At 38.3% G+C, this 23,480-nt stretch overlaps 1 protein-coding gene across 1 annotated transcript in view; it reads left to right on the forward strand.

The window, feature by feature from the left end:
* The window catches only part of Gpc3 (glypican 3), a 363,266-nt gene that overhangs the window by 226,859 nt on the left and 112,927 nt on the right, over positions 1-23,480 (forward strand). The window contains exon 4 of the mRNA XM_060374526.1: positions 16,401-16,534. Within this exon, the coding sequence (XP_060230509.1) occupies positions 16,401-16,534 (134 nt within the window). The remainder of the gene's footprint in view (positions 1-16,400; positions 16,535-23,480) is intronic.

A 23,480-nucleotide genomic window follows, 5' to 3' on the forward strand; every position in this document is an offset into this window, starting at 1 on the left:
AGTGCGGGGAAAGTACAGGGGGTTCAATAGTTTGCCACTCACAGATTGCAGAGACGTCCATGGGGAAGAGCCTGGAACCAATCTGTCCCAGCTCATGTGTTGTCCCCTCTAGCCTGGAAAGCCTCAAAGTTGATGTGCTGGCTTCAGCTGCCCATCAATTTTAGAGTTTCACCAGTTTTGGAGTTTTGGATCCTCTGCCCTTCAGAAACAGTGCGCACTGGTTGTTGCCATCTTGGAGCCCTGCAGAGAACATGTTTAACCTTCTTAGAGTTCCACTGTATCATTGATTAATATATAAAGAAAGGCATAAATTTCATAGTAAGCTATATATTTCTAGACAATCTTATGAAAGCAGTTTGGGTGATATTACAGAAATTTTCTTTGTACCTTTGTCAGGCTGACACTAATGATCCTGATTATTTCTGAGACTTTCAAAGTATCAACGTTAATTAAATGAACATTTAACATATAGATAAAAATGAACATTTAAGTGGGTTTCTTAAGTGGTTGACAATGTGTATGAAGATTCTTTTGTTAACTAGTTACTTTCAGAGAAATGATTTCATTTGATAAGGTTTTTTTTTTTTTTTTAACTAGTATCAAATACTTGACTAAGTGGAACTAGCCAATGTTATCAAGGTCACAGTTTTGGTGCACATATCAGTGAGTATTTTCATATATTCTGTACTGAGTATACGATATGGATAGAGAAATAGAAGCAGCCAATACCTGTTCTTAAAAGAGTTCATAATCTAGTGAGGGATACAGTGACTAAAAGAGAGATCAGCCAATGCACAACGTTACAGCAACACAGAATAATGAGTATTATCCAGCCCCACTTGAGAAGGTCAGAAAAGGTATCCTAGGGGAATTGTCCATGAATGAAAATTCTTGTAACCACTGAGATGACAAGCAAGGGTCGCTAAGAAATAGATTGCTGGTGTTGAGGGACAACAGAGGCTTAGGGCTTGACTAGAGACTGGGGAATGATGCAGGGAAGAGAGTTCTCTTTCTGTGATTCAGGACACAGTTCAGTACCCCAGGCATACATCTTGAGCCGTCTAGGTCCTGGGACCTTATATGGCCCCTGGAAAGAAAGGCTTTTATTATACTGTCTTTTCTTCAGTTTTTTTTGTAGCTGTCTCTGGCAGCACACAGTCGCCGACATGGCTGGAAAGATCAAGCTCCCTACACTGGGAGTTTGAAAAGCAGGGACTTTTATGTTTGGTAAGACCTAGACAATTCATAGAAGATCAAAACAAAAGGGAAAAACCTGGTTCCATTTCTAAAGAAACTATTTTTATAAAAATATGTCCTTGCTTTTAGACCGCTATTAGAGGAGTGTAGAAGTAATTAAGAGACCTTAACATCATTAATCATTTTCTACTTGAGTTTTATGAGTACTGTTTTCTTTAAAAGCTCTTCTGAAAACCCTGTAGAATGGCTACTGTGAAGCTTTTCAATGTATTGCCCTTCAAGGCTCAGGTTCTGGTTATGCATAAATTGCCTACAAATAGCTAATTGAGAGCTTCCACAGTTAAAAGTGCTTATGGTCTCAGGATGTGTCCATAGCTTTAAAAATCAAGCTTTAGCCAATCCTTGTTTTTGATAAACACTGCTAAGGGTGATGTTAATCCAGAGAGGCCACTAGACACTTTCGTGGGCTTTAAGGTACTTGGACTAGATAGGGGCCAACTCACTGAGTGGAAGATGTGTGCAGACAGTGCTAAGAAACAAACTCAGGACCTTGTGCTTCCTAGACAAATGCCCTAACACTAAGCCACATCCTCCGCTTTGGTCGTGGTTTTGAATAAACTCACTCATTGCCAATAGCAGAGATTCACATAATAATGAGTTCTGGTTTACATTTGAGGGTAGTATATCCTACAAGGTAATTATGTTTCCTATTTCAATATCCCTTTCTAGTCCTCTTTTTCTCTTCCTCCTCCTTCCCTTTATTCCCCCTTTTCTTCCTCTCTCTTTCTTCTCCATCTCTGTCCCTCAAGAAAAAAAGTACTATTGAAACAGATGATTGCTATTTTATTTGAAGGGGAAAACTGCTACTTAGTGTTTTGTCTCTAGCAACAGACGTTTGTTTGTCCAGGAAGTTAAGCCAAAGAGGTTTGTCTACATTGCCCCATCGGCCACTGTTTGCATGGGGGAGGGACTGGAGACAACCCCACACTTTTCCCTTGCCTTTAGGGTAGATTTCAGGAATCAAAGCAGAAACTCAATAAAACTTTCAGAAGCAAATAAACAGAACCTAGGAGGAAGGCATGCTTCTCTGGGGAAGGGAAGGTACCATATGTCACTTTCATGTTTTTCATCAAAAGGCCAAGGCTTCATCTAGACTGTAGTAATAAGTATTTGCTTTCTAGAGATTTTTATTGAAATGGCAAATGTCTTTCCTTTAACTATTTCTCATGCATTTCCCCCTGATCAGAAAATAAATAAGTACAAAGTGAAATGCCCTTAAGATACTGTTTCTGGGATGAAGTAACACTTTCAACTATGGGAACCCAGGCTGTTGATTACAGAGTTGTTTTCAAGACCCTTAGAAATCCTTAGCTTAATCCCATTCTTTCCCCAACAAGGAAATGAGAGATAAGGTGGATGCTGAGAACAGGAATTATGAGACAGCCATGGTAGGAAATAGTTGAAAGAGAGTATGTTATGAAGTGCCCTGTGATGATTTTAATAAGTTATAGGGTAGGATGTAGTAAAGAGAAGAGGACATGAAAAGTAACAGTTGTTTATTGAGTATATTCTAGGAAGCTTCATTCCTAATATTATTTTGTCTGTGTTCTTCACCTCAGCCTCATAAAGCAGAACTGATTCCCCCCCCCCCCCGATATTCTGAATGAGATGCAGAGACCTGGAGGAATAAAATAGTTCTTTCTCTTTGGGAAGAAGCAGGAGGAATGGTACCATACAACAATCATTCAGGAGCTCAAGTTAGACACCTTGCTACCTGTCCACATTTCCAAGTTTGCAACCTAGGAGAAAATTGTATGAGTATATATGTTAGCCATGGATGCAACAGATACAAGGATCAGGCAATGTGGAGTCTGGGTCTGGAGGGAGTTCCTGAGCAGGAGAACACATGGATACCTAGCACAGTGTTAGTGTACAAGCCCACCCATGTGGAAAGTGTCTTCCTTGAATAGATGATGGTAGCCAGCAGAAAGATCTATGAGCATGACTGTGCAGAGTAGGGGTAAAATCAAAAATAGGAAGGTAGAGAGATAGCAGGCATGTGGCAGCCTGGTGAGAGAGCTCTATTGAAAAGAGGATGGGGGAATTGTATATCAGGTAGATGAGTGACTTAAGGAAGTGAATGACTAGGTGACACAGTGAACAACACTCCAGAGAATACTTCCCAGCCTGGTTTGCTCTCTTGACATTTGTATGAGGGATATTTTTATAGCATGATTTAGATGACTAAATACTAAATTCTTGCAGGCATCACTTCTTCTTTGTATGTCTTTATTATCATTATTGAATTATTTGCTTTTGAATGTTTATGATGACTCATTAATTTGGATTCCCTAGCCTGAGGTTGATATTTGAAATTGTGTCCTCAGGGACCCTATCCAGCTTCCTTTTGCTGAGTAGTAATAACCTGAATGCTACTGTGCTCTTTTGTTACCATACTGGCAATGTTCAAATCAAAACTATCCATTCTCTGATTCATGTAGGTTATTAGCTCCAGCTGGGTGGCAAGACATGAGGCAGATACTGTTTTATATATTAGTGAAACCTAGATAAGCAAAAAGAGAATGAAGAGATTGCCTTTATTAGAAAAGCAATCTTTTATGATAGTTCTTAGCACGAAGCAATGACTTTTTAATAAAACTGAATGGATAGAGCACTCATGTGTCTGGCCGTATTCCCCCTCTTTTGGTGCCAGGTGTATATGATTTCATGATTCTAGCAAGAGAGATGTGCTGGTTTGTCAGTTAATCAAAAGTTGCTAAAGAAAAGTCAATACAAAGAGGCTAATCATCATCTTGTCTTTTCCATGTGATTTTGGACTTCTGGTGCATGGGTTGCCTGTTCTACATGGAAGCATTACCAACGGTAGTACAGGTGCCCTTTCTGTAAAGGGTGAGACTCTCATTTTCTTTCCTTTCCTTGCGATAAAAGAAAAACAACTAGAGAATGACTCCCTGGAAATGCTGGAAGAATATTAACATCAGCTCTGTATAGCTGAGCATCACTTTTCCTCCCTTGCTTCTTCAGTCATATTCACAGTAATTCATTTCTTTCTCACACTTGTCCTTGTCCTCCTCTGGACCTATGTCTTTGAAGCCCTGCTCTCACTCCCTATAAATTGACTCCAAAATGAAATAATTTGATTCTTCAAGTGCAACAGTGGATTTCATGTATCCCTAACCCAAATGGGACTTAGCCCCACCGTATAACCCATGAAACCATCTTAACTCTGCCTACCACCCTTTCTGACCAAAGGCTCTTATTTGGCTCAAGCAAACCCTTTATGATGTTATAAGAAGGATTTTCTTTTTTACCGAAAGTACATTTCCTCTGGAAGAAACTTGCTTAGAAAATTCTCCTCTGAGAGGCCAGATGATTTGTGAAAGTAGCTACACTGACATTATTTCTAGTCACAATATTCTGGCCATCATGTGAAATCAATAGAAGACTGTATGGTGTGAATTTCACATTTCACCCAGCTTCCTGAGGTGATGTGTTCAAATACATTGTAGCCCACCTGATCTGATGGTGCCTCTCACCAACCCCTCCCCCCCAGACATGGCCTCCAAGTTGCTTATTTTACAATACTATTTTTTTTCTTGTCAAAATGTTCAATTATTAAGCCTTCAAAACACTATGGCATAGAGAACTAAGTTGTTGTGCAGGTGTTACACACTTTATTATAGCTGCTGGAATAGCTCCAGAGGAAAAAAAATGGCAGGATGATGGGAAAAAGCAACTTGAAATTATTTCCCAATTTTTTATAGTTTTGCTTTGAGGTCCATAGAATTTTAAGATGCTGCAATTGGAAGTCATTATTTGATCCCAACCATTTTACTGCATAGCTGACAAAACCGAGGCCCAGAGAGCTGATAGCTTCCCAGAAGAATGTAATCTCACACCATAGCTCCAGTCTTGAGTCTGTACCACATGAGGAAGAAGAATTAATTGTGTTCAGTTTGGGAGCTCTGAAGATATATTTCAGGTAGATGTATCATCATTCTTCACGAGAAAATTGTAAAATGGGGCCTATTTTTTTATATTCTATTCTATTAACTTATATCAATTACATATAATGACAGGTTCCGATATGATATTTTCATACATATGCAAAATATATTTTGATCATGTTCACTGTCCCTCTTGCCATCTCTTGTTCTTGTCCTACTTCCATTAATTCCTTCTTTCTCCTCAACTAGTCCCCCCTTCCACTTCGTATAGTTTTTGTGTATATATATGAACCAATGAGTTTCATTACTCTTTATGGGAGTATAGGTGGGTGCTGGTGTACAGAGACACATATACTTTGCCCATAGTTACACCACAGAAGAAAATAGCTCTTCCATCCCCATCTGAATATTCACACTAGGTAGCTGAAATATATAAAATGTATATAATTGTGTAAATACTTGGAAAAATGACAAGATTTTATGATCATATCTTCTCATTAATAAACTAGGCAAAGAAAGAAGTCAGTGTAGGGTGTGAGAATCATGACTGATATTTGAGGAGCTCATCAGAAGGAGAAACTAGAGAGTGAAAATAGCACCTGATAGCTGAGATAATAGCAATGTCCAGCGCTGCTGTTACAGAGGGACATGAACAAGATGACACAGAGGATATGCATGAGATGAGTCTCTTTGAGCTATTTCTGCTCGTAGGTCACAATGCTTCTCAATTCACCTGATTTTTCTCACTCCTTTCAATCATGTTCTTTTCAAAATTTATCTCAGAAGTAGTTCTGATTATAACTTTGGCCAAGACCAATCAGTGAAGGTTTATTTGCAATGGTGGGCAATCAGCAAAGACCCAAGGTGTTGGTCAGCCATGATGTCTTCATTTACATGGACGGTGGCTAATCAGTTGGGCTGAAGTTACAATCAGCACAACTTTGCAACAATACTGCCACCTATCAGGCACACTGCTTCTCCTACAGTTTTAGGAATAGTGTGTGCTTGAATACATTGAGTTCTTTTTATTTCCATATAGATGGATTATGAAAATGATCTAAGATGTAGTGTAAGATTCTCCCTTTTAACTCGTCATCTAGTATTCCTTCAGCCAGTAAGAATTTAACTATAGTGAGCAAACTAAGTCTCAAAGTTGCCCAGTCCTGGGTTATGTGGTGATGTCCTACAGTCTGGGAAGGTACTAGGTTTGGTGATAAGGTTGTATGTAATATTGCATGTTTGTCTGCTCTATTTTTATATGCCATGAATTTCTAATAACTGTTTCAAGTCAGACATGAGTCTGAATTATGTATAATTTGAATAGGAATAAATGCATAAAAAGCTATAAAAATTAAGTGCAGGCACAGATTAGTACTGGGAAAATGAGAATAAATGGGTTCATCAAACTGTATCCATGTGTGTATTGTTGTTGTTGTTACTTTATTGTTGAGTTACAAGGGTTCTCTATTTAGTCAGAACACTTGACCCTTATCAGAGAAATGGTTTTTTTATTATGTTTGCAGGTTGTCTTTTCATTTTCTTACCTGGATCACTTAAAGCCTGAAAGACTTTAATTTTTATATAGTGCAGTTGATCTATTCTTCCCCTTCCCACTTGTTGTCATTGCTAAGAAAATATTGCCAGATTTCTGACCACAAAAATTTAGATCTATGTTTCCTCCCACAGTTTTTGTTGATATTTTTAGCAATTAAATGTAAGTTGATATTGGCTTTGAGTTCATTGTTATGTATAGTATGTGTTACTTAGCTTTTTGTCACTGTGACCAAATACTTGAGAGAACAACTTAAAGAGAAGAGCTGTTAGAAGTTTCAGGCCATTGTGGTGCAGGGAGTGGGCATGATGAAGCAGACTGTCTTGCTTGATGGTGTCAGGAAGAGAGTAATTGCCCTCAACAGCTAGTAGGTTCAACTCCCCAGTACCTACATGGAGGCTCACAACCACGTGTAATCCCAGGACTGGGATTACATTGTCCTCTTCTGGTCTTCTTGGGCACCAGACATGTTTAGGCGTGCAGACATGCACTCAGATATAACGCCCATAAAAAAGAAAAGAAATATTTAAAAAATATCTCACATGCACTTGATAGTAGGGTGTTGTTGTATTGAGTGTGCCATAGATGTCTCTGTGGTCTCCTTAGAGTTTTGTTTTTCAAGTCTTTCATTTCCTCATTGCTATTCTGCCTGGTTACTTTATTCATTATTCAAAGAGAGACTTGAAAATTAAATGCTATTGTTTATTTGTCGCTCCCTTGAAATTTAACATTTTCCTTTCACATAACTTGTTTTCAAGTACAGATATACTTACATTGTTCTCTTTTGGATAAGTTGACACTTTCATCATTATAAAAATCTTCTGTTGTCTCTCAACAATTTTTGTCTGTCTTAAAGTCTATCTTATATTACCACAGCTATTCCAACTGTCATTTAGTTACAAATGATAGTGTTTGTATGTTTTCCCATCTTTTTACCTTCAATCCAAATTATGTCAATTTGTAAAAGCATAGACTTATAGTATGTTGTTCTGAATTTTAATGATTCATTTCTACCTTTTCATTGGCGCATTCAATGCATGTGTCATTAACAAAATTACTGGTACAATAAAATTTGTAGCTCTCGTTTTGTGAATTTTTTCTATATGCCTTACATGTCATTTATTACTATTACCTTCTTTTTGTTACCAACTCCCTAAGATACAGTTTTGTTCCATTGTCTCTCATAACATGACTAATTTTGATTAATACCACCATCATTTCAGTAGTTTACAAAAATGTTTTCTTACAGATGCCCTTTGAGCCATTATGGTAAAACCACACCAACCAATTTGTAGTTGTTACTCATTCACACTTGTATATTAAGTCAGGCAGGGAAGATTACAAGCAAAACTATATTAACTCTGTTTTCTATATTAACTTATCTAGGGAACTTGCCCGCATGTCTCCATTTTCTCCTATGGTGCCACAGTCATGTATTGGTATGTCACACTGAAGGATTCCGAGGGATTTGGGGGAGTGGACATACATGCCAGCAACGATTTGATCTTCCCTCTGGCTTTCAAGCTCTAGTTTGTGAAAGCTTAGTGTGTGTGCTGGAGGGGAGAGGGCATGGGGCATGAGTAGTGTTCAAGTATCCAGAGCACTGGGAAGTGTTGTTTAAGTTCAGTGTTTCCTCAAATGAACATGGTGGCATAAGCGATGATGGTGCCCGAGCTGAGGGGGAAAGGATGGGTAGGACTGCTCGCACTGTGGTATGTGCCATTGATAGACGTGTGTCTAAGAGTGTCTTAATTTCTCTGTCATTCTCATAGATAGTTTGGAAGGACATAAACTTAGAGAAACAAAGAGCTTCTTCTTTGTGCGCCTTAAATGCATCTCCAAGAAATCAACTGTTAACCTCGTTGGAGAGCCCTTTGCAATGGCTTGCTCCCCTTTTATTGCTTTCATGATTTTCTACTTGCTACAGATCTGTAGTTGTTACATGATTGTTATATTAGGATACATTGATTATTCGAAAATTATTTTTCTGAATTATGCCCACATGCCATATAGGAGCACATATTATTATATAACACCAGGACATCCTGATCATAAGTATTAGCACAGTTTGAATCAGAAAACCTTTACATTTAAGAAAAGTCAAGAGCCATATAAGGCTTTGCTCCCAAAAGTATCAATTTTGCTTGCCCGTGAAAATTTGATCATTGGCTGGAAACACTGTCAATTGTTTTTCTTGAAGGAATGGATTTGCACATTCAGTTCTGAGAGAATATCTGCCAATATTCAAGTTGGAGGGCAGTTTGTGTACCAGTCTTCCAAGTAAAAATGATGTTTCACAACATGAATATTAATTTCCTATCATAACACAATGGTATATGTGCTTTGCCTCTAATTGACTACCATACCTCAGTATGTAATATGAGTACTTTGAGTATACATCCTATTTCATTACACATACATTATTCGAAAAGACGTACAGTCAGGAGTCAATTGACTTTTACTTCTGCAAGTAGATTCTTAAGTAAAACTGGCTAGTTTTTAAAGTGTGAGCGCTTGGCAGTAAAACTACAGTGACTCTTGCAGTTTAGTGTTGCTGTCTTTGCACGTGCTACAGTGCCAGCAGTTTGACCCATCCCCCACCCCACAGCTTGGGCACCATCATCGCAGATGTCATCACGTTCATTTGAGGAAACACCGAACTTAAACAACACTTCTCAGTTCTCTGGATGCTTCAATAGTACTAATGCCTGATCCCCTCTCCACACCTCCCCGCCCCAAACCACACACACACACACACACACACACACACACACACACACACAGAGACACACACAGTTTTCACATACTAGAGCTTGGAAGATGAACTACTGCTGCTAGCAGATGAATAGAAGCAAAACAGTAACTCCAAGCCCATGTTTGTGGGCTTGTTCATTTGTGAGGTGAAAGGACATTCCACAGAGAATCTATTCAGTTCATTTTTAGGTTTGCAGCTCAGGCTTCAGCTTCTCCCTCTCCTCCAAAAGTGGCAAGGTTTCATCTACTGACTTTTCACATAGCTGCCATGGCACAGTGGGAACCCTAGGGCATTATATTAGTTTTCCCGCTGTTGTGGACACTGTTCTGGCAAATATGGCACTGTAAGTGATCGTCTAACATATTTGATTGGCTTTTTCATCTCCACCTTGAAAAGTTATGATGCACAGTTTCAACTATTAAAGAACCCATAACATTGATTTTAAATATTGAATCCCCTACTTTAAATTAAGAATGATCGATTTCAAGATACCTCTACAGCTTAGCTTGTAAGGTAAGACTGTTCTTAAATGTTCTCTTTTTGGAATTTTATTTCTTTTACAATTTATTCACTATATATCCCAATTGAAGCACCCTTCCTCTACTTCCCCAAGTCCCACACTCCCTCCCTCTTCCCCCTATCCTCTTCCCCTAGTCCATTGAAAGGAGCAGTTCTCCACCATTGCCATCTGCCCATAGCTTGTCAAGTCTCATCAGGACTGCCTGGATCCTCTTCCTCTGTGGCCTGGCAAGGCTGCATCATCAGGGGTGGGTGATCAAAGAGCAGGCAGCAGAGTTTAGGACAGAGACAATTCCTGCTCCCCTCATTTGTAGATCCATATGGATACTGAGCTGCCAATCAGCCAAATCTGAGCAGGGTCTAGGTCCTCACCATGTATAGTCCTTAGTCGGTGCATTAGTCTTTGCAGGACCTCCTGGGCTCAGATCCTTTAGCTTTGTTGGTCTCCTGTCCCCTCCATATCTCTCTATCCCCACCCCCCTCTTCTATAAGATTCCCTGCTCTTTGCTCAAAGTCTTGCTGTGCGTCTCAGCATCTGCTTCAACTCCCTGTTGGGTAGAGCATTTCAGAGGACCTTCTATAGTAGGCACCCATGATGTTTCCTCTCTTCCACCACTTCTGTTGTCTATCCTGTTTGTCTTTCTGAATGAGATTTAAGCATCCTCCTTAGGGTCCTCCTTAGTGTTTAGCTTCTTTAGATGGCTATCCTAACGGAATACTGTTCAGCAATTAAAAACAAGGAAATCATGAAATTTGCAAGCAAATGGTTTGATCTAGAAAAGATCATCCTGAGTGAGGTAACCCAGAAGCAGAAAGACACACATGGTATATACTCACTTATAAGTGGATATTAGCCATACAATATAGGATAGTCATATACAGACTTAAATGTTCTCTTATAGAATACAAAATAGCATACATTATGTATACTTTTAATGTGTTTATTTATTCTTTGAGAATTTGAAATGATATATTTTGATCATATTCTTTCTCCTCCTATAATTCTGGAATATATGTATTTCCACACAGATAGACTGAAAGCTCTATACTTCAAAATAATTATCAAATTATGACAGCCAGGCATGGTGGTATACACCTCTCATGCCAGTACTTATGGGGCTAAAGCAGGAAAATGATGTGTTGAAGGCCAGCATAGAGCACACTGATGGCTAAGCCCCACTCCTGGGGTTTATGATGAAATGTGTCTAAGTTTGGGCCCCCAAATTTGTATTTTACACAAGTGCTCAACCTCAGACTGCTGATGCTACCTGTTTTAAGGCCACAACTTTGACAATAACTGCATATGTGTCTTGTCACTCACCTAAGACCTCACCCTAAGTCTATCAAATAGGCTATGAGACTAAGATTTCTGAGTGATTTATATTTCTATTATATTTTAAGAAGTATACTAAAAGCTATATAAAAGAGACACAACAACACACCAAGACTGCCTCTGCACAAAATTAGCAATAGCTATCTATGTGCTTGATTATCCAAGCCAGGACTGTGATACAGCTGAGGCAAGCTACCAAATGTAAGTAGGTTAAACTTACACAATAAGCTAATATAGGTAGGAGTGGCATTACCCTTTGAAATATTGCTTTATTTCACCCTCATCTTGCAGCCAGGCTTGTCAGGCATTGCTTTTGTCTTCATTTTAAAGATGCTGAAGCTAAGAGTTTCAAGGAAATTAAATATCTTGTGTGATGTTTTGAAATGGTCAGGGGATGAGCTGTGACTAAAACCCCAGGTATCCTGATTCCAAATTGTTCTTTTCACACTAATACAGCAAATTAAAGACAAACCAGCCTGTAGGACTTTCAGGGTTTTTTTTTCCCTAGGTTTCAATTTCAAGAGATGACTTGTATAAAAGGTTCAGGTAATGCCACCTAATTTCTTAAAATAGCTTGATTCCTAATACACTGCAAATTATTAGGGAGCTTTTACTTTAATGGCCTGGCAATTAATAATGAGTCACAGTAAAATGTCTATGGAGTAGAAAAAAAAAACCCACATTGTCACCAAGTCTGTTCATTATCCTCTCTGCTCTATATCCAGATCAATCAATAGTTAATTAATAATGATGTGCTTCTTCAAGTACAAGGTTGTAAATTAATTTAATGCTCGTATGCATATTGTCTGTACAGAAAATTAATGGAAAATGCCTGTCATGCTCATTTCATTGTACAAAAATGTATGTAACAATTACACACATACAATAAGAATGGTATGCTTAGCCAAATGTTTGTTCATTTCTGTTCATCAGTATTCATTTGAGCTACTTCCATGCAGTTTGTGGAAGCAGTGCAATCAGTTGAGTAGTGTGGCAGATTTAAATCAGTAATAAAAGCTCTGGGGAAATTAACAAGACAAAGCATTAACCACAGACTAAACATTAACATACATTAGCATTTTATTGTACCTGTAGAATTGTTAAATGGGCATGGTTACTACTATTAAAAAGTTGATAATTTTAATGTATATTTTGTTTGAAACCTTTTTAAGATTTAACTGAACAAAATTGTACAACAACATGCTATATAGTTTAAGAGACTAAAGTTCAATATTTCACTGTAACTGGAAACTTTTAGAATTCTCACCCTTGGCCCAAGATACCCCCAAACAAATTTTTTGGGCAGTATTTGTTCAAAGTAGGTCATAAGAGCCCAGTTCATAATTAATATGCATTATCCTACAGGAAAATTTAGTTCTAGTGATAAGAAAATTTCTCTCATGGTAATATAGTCTACAGAAAGTAATTTTTACCTTTTGTTTTCAAGGGAAACTGAAATAAATTTGTCTCTTCAAATATTCTATATTCTTCCTTCATATAAGGCTAGAATGATAAGCAAAGTGAAACCATAGTGCCAAGAGAAAACAAAATACTACTGTAGATAAAAGGTAGAAATGGGGCTATACATGAATGAATATGACTGACATTTTGCTACATGAAATAAGCCATGGGAAGAAGAGAGACAAATATCACATAATCTCTTTGATGCATAAAAACTGAAAAAAGTTGATCTTTTAGAAGTTGAGAATAGAATGGTAGTTATCTTGAAGGCTGAGAGGGCTTGAAGGGAGGGAGATAGAAGAAGGCTGCTTAACAGATTTAAAAAAAAAACAGTTAGAAGGAAAAGTTAATTACAGCAGAGTGACTATAGCTAACAACTTACTGTGCATTTCAATACAAAGCAGATAGAAAAAGAGAGACTTGGTCCAGTGAGGCAAAGGCACTTCTCATGGAGCCCAGTCTGAATTTGATTCTCTAAACAATGTAGCACGAATGAACATGGGCTCATACACTCACACATACAGATAAATAAATGTTTTTTAAAGGAGGGTCTCGAATGTTTCCAACACATAAAAAGATAAACAGTTGAAATGATGGATATGCCTTGGTTTGAGGCCTGGACATTGTATACATATGTTGAAGGATCGGTGTACTTCCATGAGTATGTACAATTATTATAATTTAAACAGAAAAAAATAAAAAAAAAACGCCTGTATATTCTGTCTCCTGATGCCAGATAGTGCATTTATTTCATGAAGACAATACTTCTAAACTCTGTTGGAGGGGAATGGTAGTAAGATGATCAGAATTACTTGCTGCCTGGGGTACAGTCATAGGCAACGCCTTCCTAGTTGTTAGGCCTTATAACATTTGAGAGTACTGTTGCTTTCCCTGCTGTACGTTCTGGTATAGAAATAAAAGCATCATTAGGAATCATGATTCAGAAAAACAAAAAGGTTTTAAATTCCTTGTCTTTTGATAGAGACACCTGCATACACAATAAATTTACTCCAACTAACCAAATTTAAAAGTGGCAGCATTCTTGACCAGGTACATTACCCAGTGAAAGGAAATTGGATTGCATTTTCTTGTTTAAAAGTTGAAAACTCCTGGACAGGCTATTGATTTCTAAAACACCACTTGAAAGCCTGGCTTTTATAGTGAGGACAGCTGAAGAATGAGGCTAAGTGACAAGCTCAAAGGCCATCGTCAGTAGGAATACCACATCTCTGTAAATTATGATTTCTGTTAGGGTCTATTCTCAAAGTAAGCTCATGATATTTGCATCTCGATTTGAGTGTGAAATGGAAAGATGTGTTGAATGGACCATAAGTGGGAGTGGGCTACCTCTGGCAAATGCTTTGTGTGAAAGAATTGGCTTCATGGTAGATTGCTGAAAGAAAATACAGCCTTCAGGATAAGGTATGGTACATCTCAGATAGGAGTTGGAGGTGTTGGCAAGACTCCATTATTTGTCTTTAACATACACAGTACCTTGGGACATCTTCTTGGTGATGCCACATTGGAGACTTGGGAAGAAAGATCAGACTGACTAGATACTTTCCTCTCTGTGATTAACCTTCCTACTTTTGCTTCATCTGTGCTACTTTCTTGGAGGCTGGAGTCTGGGTTGGGAGCATATACTTTACAGTCATGTCCTGGCCCAATAAAAATTCACTGATACAAAGGGTCGACTTTCCATGGGGAGGGTTATCTTACAGCTATGTTTTCCAATTAAATAACATACTATGGTAGATTTTTATTTGGTTATTTTATGTGGAACACAAATAAGTAAAGAGAATATGGCCTGTGCACCTGAATGTGATAATATTTTAAACCTGGTAAAACAGACCCTTCCTTATTATCTATGCTCATGTCATAATATATAGACACTTAAAGAACAAAAATAAGAATTTACTATCAGAAATTTACCTGCAGTTTAAAAATATTAAACATGTATATGCCTATAGACATAAAGTTACATTCTGACAGTTATTTGTTTCTGCATTAGATGCTTTGGAAGTGAATGGAACTTGAGTCCTTAGTACACCTAGGCATCCCCTAGCCTAAAACACTCTACCAGACTGTCCAGGCAGGATGGATTCAGAGACTTCAGTTTCTTTAGATAAAGCTAGAATTAGCCCAAGTCAAACAGCATGGCATGGACACCAGCTAAGATATCAATATCTTGCATCCCTAAGTTAGATGGAATATTTTCCAGGATCTTCATTTCGTTTTCCATGTTAGAATAAATGATTGAGCATGGTCAGTTTGAACATAAAATAATAGGTTCTGTCTTTCATAAATGGAGGTAATTCTGCTATTCATTTAATGTGTTTTCTAACTCAAGGATTTGCATGGAAAGCCTGGCAAAGCTATGCAAACTAAATGGCATGTATGCCTCTGTGCAAATGTAGGTAACCCAGTAAATGCTATTGGACCACCTTGAAACATCCAGAAAACAGATGACAAATCAGAGTCAGTGGTATATTGATGGACTTGTATTTGAGGCCTGATATAGTAAATTAATCTGCCTAGCAGTGTGTTAAATCTGCTCTGAGTTTTGTGAAGTTATAGAAGTGACACACATACAAACCCTGTCCACACATGATGCTTGCAATTCTTTCCTTGAACTGTATAGTCTATATATTCACCAGAGGTATGTTAGTTGGTGATATGTCATTGAAGGGGGTACTCCTTCCCTCCAAAACAAAATGTAAGCAAAGGAAAAGCAGGCATCATGCTCCAGAGAGGCAGTACAAGGTTAAGACTGTAGTCAGACTAATAGGCTCAAAGATAGTCAAGTGCATCCACTGCCTTAACCTCAGTGAGCCTCAATTTCTTCATCTATAAAATGGAGGTGATAGTATTTAACAGGGTGTCCGGCTCAGGGAGCAATATAACAACGTTAATATTCATACTTATTTATAGGTCATTGTTTTAGGCATTAGTCTGCAAATAATTGAACCACAGAAACAAGTTAGAAGGGATCCGTACTCTTTTACTAAAATCCTGCAGTTATTTAGTTGATACACGATTCACAGCTGATAACACTGTGAATTGCTTCCCTCAGGCCTTTTTAGGAAATCCAGATGAGCAACTATACTGACATTTTTCAAAACAGTTTAACTTGAGTCTAGTAAGGACACACTTGTAAGAACCAGGTGCACACTGCATGGAAGGCTGCTCTTCTATCAAGAGGCTATTCAGTGGCACCTCTCAAACCACTCCACCTCCTAGATCAGATTGTCTCAAATTTCGAAATCGCCTTTTGTGAACTTCTGCATACACACAAACAGCAAGTGCCATTGAAAGATATGAGTAGAATGATAGGAGTAGGCCTGCATAAGGAGGTCTTCCTGATGGTTTCCCTTTCATCTTAAGACTCTGAGTAGACAGCATTCAGAACGTGTACAGTACTCTTCAACAGCCTTCCTTTCTACTTCTGCTTCTTTGCCTTTGAACCTTATTACTGGTTTTGACTCTATTAATGACTCTGCTCTGGTCTTTGAAAGGAAATTGAGGGAGGAAATTGCAGTGGATCTCCAAATCTATTTCTGCCATCATATCTGTGGAAGCATTGTACTATATTATATTTCTTTACATTTTTTTCAGATTGGCAAGTTGTGTGCCCACTCCCAGCAACGCCAATATAGATCTGCTTATTATCCTGAAGATCTGTTTATTGACAAGAAGGTAATAAAAGTTGCTCGTGTAGAACATGAAGAAACCTTATCCAGCCGAAGAAGGTAAGAGAATTTTCCCCCCATTTCAGCATACAATCAGCCATTCTGTTTTCAGGCCAAAAATCATTGGAGCAAAGTTTCTTACATACACGTTATTTAGTTCCTCTGAATAGGATGCTGAATTAAAATCTCCAATTTGTCTGTGTTAAAGAAAAATTATACTATAACTAAGCCATATTTAAGTGTAAACTTTCTAGGTATAAATACTTAGTTGAACAACACAGGGAAGAATAAACTTCCCTATTCAGGACTCTATTTATTTAGTAATTTTTTTTTTCTTACAAGATCTTATAATTCAGTGATCTACCTTGTGGTTATTCTCATTATTAATAGTGAGTACACCAAAAAGAGGGTAGCAAGACCTTGTCAACATACTCACGTGAACCATTTTACACAAAAATGTTTCATAGTTCTTAAACATCAGTCTGGAAACAAACATAGGTTCTAATTCCCTTTATTCCCATCTACCACCATCCCTACTCAGGTTCTCTCCAGCCCTATTCTTGCTTCTGGCTTATAAGTAAGAGGTAGAAATCACGTAAGAAACCCAGCACAACTCTTAAGAGAGTTACCCAAAGAATTATATGAGTACCTAACCCTGTAGGAACTGAAGAATAGTTATAAATTAGTCTTCCATTGTTTTCTTTTCATAGTTCTTGTTGAATTTTAGAGAGTTTTGAGAGATTAACCTACATGAGAAAATTGATATATTAAATAAGTAACATCTCATAGTAGGGTTTTTTATTGTTTTGGTTTTGAATATTGACAGAGTCTCTCTATATATTTGTGGTGTCCTGGAACTCATTATGTAGATCAGCCTGGCCTCAAACTCACAGAAATCCACCTGCTCCCACCCCAAGAAGTTCTGGAGTTAAGCAGAGAAACACTTAAGGAAATGCTCAACGTTCTTAGCCATCACAGAAATGAAAATTAAAAAAAAAAAAACCTGAGATTTCGCTTTACACCCATCAGAATGGCTAAAATCAAAACTCAACTAACAACACATGCTGGAGAGGATGTGGAGAAAGGGGAACCCTCCTCCATTGCTGGTGGGAATGTAAACTTGTACAACAACCTGGAAAGCAGTCTGGTGCTTTCTCAGAAAATTAAGAATAATACTACCTCAAGATCCAGCTATATACTCAAAGGCACATATCCAAAATACGTTCAAGTATACAACAAGGACATTTACTCAACCATGTTCGTACCAGCTTTTTCCTTAAGAGCCAGAATCTGGAAACAACCCAGATGTCCCTCAACTGAGGAATGGATACAGAAATTGTGGTACATTTACATAATGGAATACTACTCAACAATTAAAAACAAGGAAATCATGAAATCTGCAGGCAAGTGGTAGAAACTAGAAAAGATCATCCTGAGTCAGGTATCCCAGAAAAAAAGACACACATGATATATAATCACTTATAGGTGGATATTAGACATATAACATAAGATAAACATACTAAAATCTGTACACCTAAAGAAGCTAAGCAAGAAGGAGGACCCTGGGTAAGATGACCAATCCTCATTCAGAAAGGCAAATGGGATAAACATAGGAAGAGAGAGAAAACAGGGAACAGGACAGGAACCTACCACAGAGGGCCTCTGAAAGACTCTATCCAGCAGAGTACCAAAGGAGATGCTGAGACTCATAGCCAAACTTTGGGCAGAGTACAGGGAATCTTATGAAAGAAGGGGGAGATAGAAAGGCCTGGAAGGAACAGGAGCTCCACAAGGAGAACAGAACCAAAAATTCTGGGGGTATGTGGAGTACCTGAGACTGATATTCCAATCTACATGAGAAAATTGAGGACCATGCATGGAGATAACCCAGAACCTCTGCACAGATGTAGCCCATGGCAGCTCAGTGTCCAAGTGGGTTTCCTAGTAAGGGGAACAAGGGCTCTCTCTGACATGAACTCAGTGGCTCTTTAAGCAGTCTTACCAGAACACAGAGGAAGACATTGCAGCCAGTCCTGATGAGACCTGATAGGCTAGGATCAGATGGAATGGGAGGAGGACCTCCCCTATCAGTGGACTTGGGGAGAAGCATAGGTGGGGAAGAGGGAGAACAAAATTGCAAGGGGACAAGGGAGAAGCTACAACTGGGATACAAAGGGAATAAATTGTAATTAATTAAAAAATAATTTTTTAAAGGGGAAAAAAAACCCTGAGCCACCATGCACAGCCATGCAAAGATTGTGTCTTTGTGTTCTTTCTTTTCATTCTTGGTCTGAACCAATTGAGCTATTCACTTCAGTGTGTGCAGGACATTGTTTTTTTAACTAGTAGAAAGTTTACCATACTTGACTTACATATGCAAGAATTATATAAGTATGTGTCCATCATTATTCAGCTCAACAGTAATTTACCAAATACCCAGTAGTGCTGCAATGTATGCAAGACAGTAAAAACACAAAGGCACGATCTCTAGATCAATGGGAAAATAAACCATAAATACAAGCAAGAACAAAAGAATTTCCAGAGGACAGAGGCAGTCCACAGAAAGTCCCTCAGGTGAGGAAATCTTCAGGAAAGACTTCACGGAAGAAATACTTTAGTGATTTGTAACAGTCACATATTGGGCATCCTTAAAATAAACACAGCAAACCAGCCCCATCTTGAAATTGCCTCGTTGCTATGTACAGTTTTTATTTCTCAGTTAAAGGTTAAAAATAAGGAAAATTAAAGGAAATTAACTTGTCAATACCGACACATTTGTAAATGGAAGGCTTTTCAAAGCCCCTGCTGCGTGGTTTCTATCCATTTTGGGCTCTGCATCATTTATTGCTGTAAGCCTTACTGGGGAGAACTGTTGATTTGGATGATGGTTTTCTGGGGAAAGAAGGAATTGATGACAAAGGAAGTTTTCTCCCTTGGGCACCCAGATACAATATTTTGTTTAGAGCTATTTCTCAGCTTGTAGGCGACATCCAAATAAATGAAACGATAGTAAGAAAAAAAAATGACAAAAGCTCTAGGTTTGAATTAACGGCAGGATTCTTTGAGGTGAATGTTATTGGAAGGGTTTCTTTTGGAAGAGTGTGAATACCTGTATACATTTCTTACTATGTTCAGTACAGTATTTCACACTCTCAAGAACAATAGGTGTGTACATCTATCAGCTTCAACACCCGTGCCCAAGATCTCTCAGTGGTTAAAAACATAACAATTGGAAAGGAACACTGTTGTAGGACTCAGTGTGTCGAGGTTTCAAGTAAGCTTTTGGAGTCTTGTTATAAATTGAAAAGCCCTTTGCTTTATTAAAGTAACAGCACACAAAGAAATGCAGGATTCCTTTGGAAGCATTCAGAAATCATCTGTTTGTTTTGTCTGCCCCCAACTGGGTATTTTGCAGCATACAATAGTCTTAGAAATAGCTTAGCTCAGTGTAAAGGCAATTTTCCATTGGACCAGCAGTCTGTGTATGGGATTACAGCTTTCTTTAAGAAATATATGTTGAAAATAACTGTTGTGAAATTTAGAACACTGAAGGCAGAGTGCCATGCACCCATAATGCATCAGAACAGAAACAATATGATCTTCACACCTCTTTCTACCTCTAATAGTTTTAGTCCATTTGGGTTATCAGAGTCTCTCTCTTTTACTCTTCTGAATTCCTCCATCACTTCACTTGTGATGCTGTATACCTAGTCCTTTTCATGTCCCAGATACTGTTTTGTAGATCACATGAATAATATCTTTTCCTTTTAAAATCCACAATGGGTAGTTGAATAGTTTGCCCAGTACCTACACACCAAGCTGCCCAACTGCCAACTTGTGATAAAATTATAGTCCCCCCATCTCTGTGGAATTCCCTCTAAGTATTGGTACCTCCTGCTTCCTGTAATTTCCATCTGACTTAGTCTGAAGGGGCAAAGGGTATCACTAGTAAATTAAATAGAAAAAAAAAAAGGTAAAAACTGATCACTCCCTGAACCAAACTCAAGGCTAAGTCCTGCCTCCTCTCAAACCACTGCTCTTTAAGTTTTGCTAGGCAGCCTTCTAAGTTCAGCAATGAAATAGATCTCAAGTACATCAGTACATGAGTTTCAGGTCTGGTAGATGTTATCCTGCTCCATATAGAACTTCACAATGAAAAGGTGTCAGCCCTATTTATGTGCTCAGCATAGTGTAAGACTTAGGTTCTTATAAGTAGAGGACCCTCACCTAGTCCAGTCAAGGAGACAGATAAATAAATGGCTGATATAAGAATTCTAGTCACCTGACAAAGCTACTTACAAGGGAGGGGCAGTGTTACTGATGGGAAAACTTAGCAGGCTTCCTGAAAGAATCAAGAAAGGCTACTTGAATCAGTTAGCTTTTGAACACAGCCTAAGAAAAGCAGGAATTGAACAGAGAATGGAGAGAAGAGAAGGGATTCCAGGCAAAGAGAATGGGAAGAGAGGACGGATGCTAGTGTCTGGAGTGACAGAAAATTGTAATTTGATGTTAAAGTGGGAAAGTCTCTCCACATCAGAATTAAGTATGCTCTCACACTCCAGTTTGACTTTTTTTTTTTTTTTTACTTTTTTGTCTTTTCAAATTAAACAAAACAAGACAATGACATTATATTACTTTACATTAAGAAAAAGGCAACATTAATAAGGGGGAAGTTTAGGATCTGCAGTCAGGGATGAAAGGCTGCATTTTATTTGCAGTGGTTTCCAATTAGCACTGCTTGGATGCCTGCCCAAGGATATCAGTGTGAGAAAGTGAAGGCAGCCTTCTCCTCCTCTGAAAATGAGGGTGCCCTCTCTGGAATGATAGGTGCTCCATTGGGAAAAAAAATCACATGCACTCAGCTCCAACACTTCCAAATGGCTCTTAAGGGAACCCCATCCTTTAGGTCCATATTTCACACACTAAATGAAAACTTCTATGAAGAAACCCTTTCCTAAACAGACTTCCAGAAGTTTATGCCAGGTGAGAGTCATGAGTTGAACTTTTTCTATCACACACACACACACACACACACACACACACACAAACACACACACACACACACACGTATATAATGTGATTATAATCAGAGAACATTCCTTTCAAGTCAATTATTTCTCCAATCTCAGTTGAACAGGTTGCCTTAGTTCACAAGTAACATCCCACCTAGTTTCAAGTGTCTTTCTTTAAAACAAATGCTTACTGTCTTTGACAGTTATATGCATGAAGATGCTATAAAGCTTCACTTAAGAGAAAATAAAAATAAAAATATGCTTAGCTTCCATGCTAGAACAAGTTTGAGGAGAGATGACAGGAGAAGACAAAGAATGGGAGAAATTGGAGAGGCATAGCAAACTCAGTAGGAGGTAAACTACTACTGTCACACTCTGCTGCCATGGTGTCAGAGGACATTATCACTTGTCACTGTCCTTTGGAAGCTCATTGACTCTCCAGCAGTTTACAGAGTCTTTTTCTACATTCAGAAATAGTATGACTGCATTTATTCTCAAGAGTTAAAGTGTTTCTTGGAAACCAAGAGTTCTTTTCCCATGATAATATAAGAGATGTTGCCTAAAGTAGTGATCTTGTGCTCTGTCAATGTCCTTGGAGGCTCTGAGGGATTGGCCAAGGTACTGTTTATGCTAAAGACCCAGTCTTTAATTCTCTGAAGGACAGCTGGCATTTTGTCTCACAAGGCTGGGCATTATTTAAGAGTCAGCTAATTTGGGGTACTGGGTCAAGAACTCAGGGTCTTGCACGTTATGGGTAGGTGCTCTGCCACTGAGCCACACCCCAGCCTTGCTTTCATTATTCTGAGATTCCTCTCTAAACAAATGTTTTGAGTGTACTTCAAATCAATTGAAGATAATATACCCTGAGAACCAGAAAGAACCTAGTGATAAAACCTACCAAAAACAGAAGGTGGTATACACAAATATCAACACAGTATCTCTGGTTAGTGGGTCTGTGAATGATTTTTTTTCCTTCTGCCTTCTTTTATTTTCTAAATGACTCACATGAGAAACATGAGTTTCTTTTACAATGATAAAGTCAAAAGACTTTATTATAAAAGATGAAGGACAGAACTAAAGTTGACGCTCTTGCCTGTGATTTTACCTACTAAGGAAACTGAGGCAGGGGTATCAGAAATTTAAGACCAGTCTAGAGCATTCAAGAGTGAGTTGGGGATGTAGCTCAGTGATAGAACACTTGTGATGCCCTAGAATCAATCTCCAGTGCCCATATCCAAAATTCTTCTCATTCTGGAGAGAACTTGTTTATATTTAAAAGTACCCACCTCAAAAGATGTGAGATCAGAATCATGCCGCACAAATGTGTTAGCTGGAAATTGAATTTGAAAATTTATCCTATATACAGGAATTTGTGTGGAATGTAATGTATTTCATATATATTACATATGATCCTTCAGATTCACGATAACGGGAGGATGGGGAAGGACTTACGTCATGAGGAGTTGGCTGGTTATCTGTGTGGGTACTGTGGTTGTGGGAGTTAAGACGGGAAACACCTCACATACATTGTGTATTGGATCATCATAGCCACCTTGAGATATAGATGCTGTTATTACTTTCATTTTATGACAAAGGAAATCAAAGCCCAGACAAGCTTAGAATCTGCCTAAGGTTGCATTGCTGGGTAAGTGAAAGCAAGCTGGGATTTAAAACTTAGTGGGGTCAGACTCCAGAACCAGAGTTCCTAGCTACTCCTCATAGCTCATTTGAAGTGACTGTTCTGAAGACCCAACCACAGTGATAGCATGGGTTAGCTATCACTATTACATAGTGATAGCTGCATGTAATTGTGGTCTCACTCTCACATGGCCATCCTAGTTCAAGGAGGTAGGAAATGCTATATGAAGCAGGATGAATTTTATTTTTCTGAGTTACTTACTTCAAGTTCCAAAATATTTCTCTATTTTGGAATGTGATGCCCCAAACCATCTTATATTATCCACATTCTTTGCAGTTGCCTTAGAAACTGTCTC

Source organism: Meriones unguiculatus, chromosome X (assembly GCF_030254825.1).
Source record: "Meriones unguiculatus strain TT.TT164.6M chromosome X, Bangor_MerUng_6.1, whole genome shotgun sequence".
Classification (NCBI taxonomy): Eukaryota; Metazoa; Chordata; class Mammalia; order Rodentia; family Muridae; genus Meriones; species Meriones unguiculatus.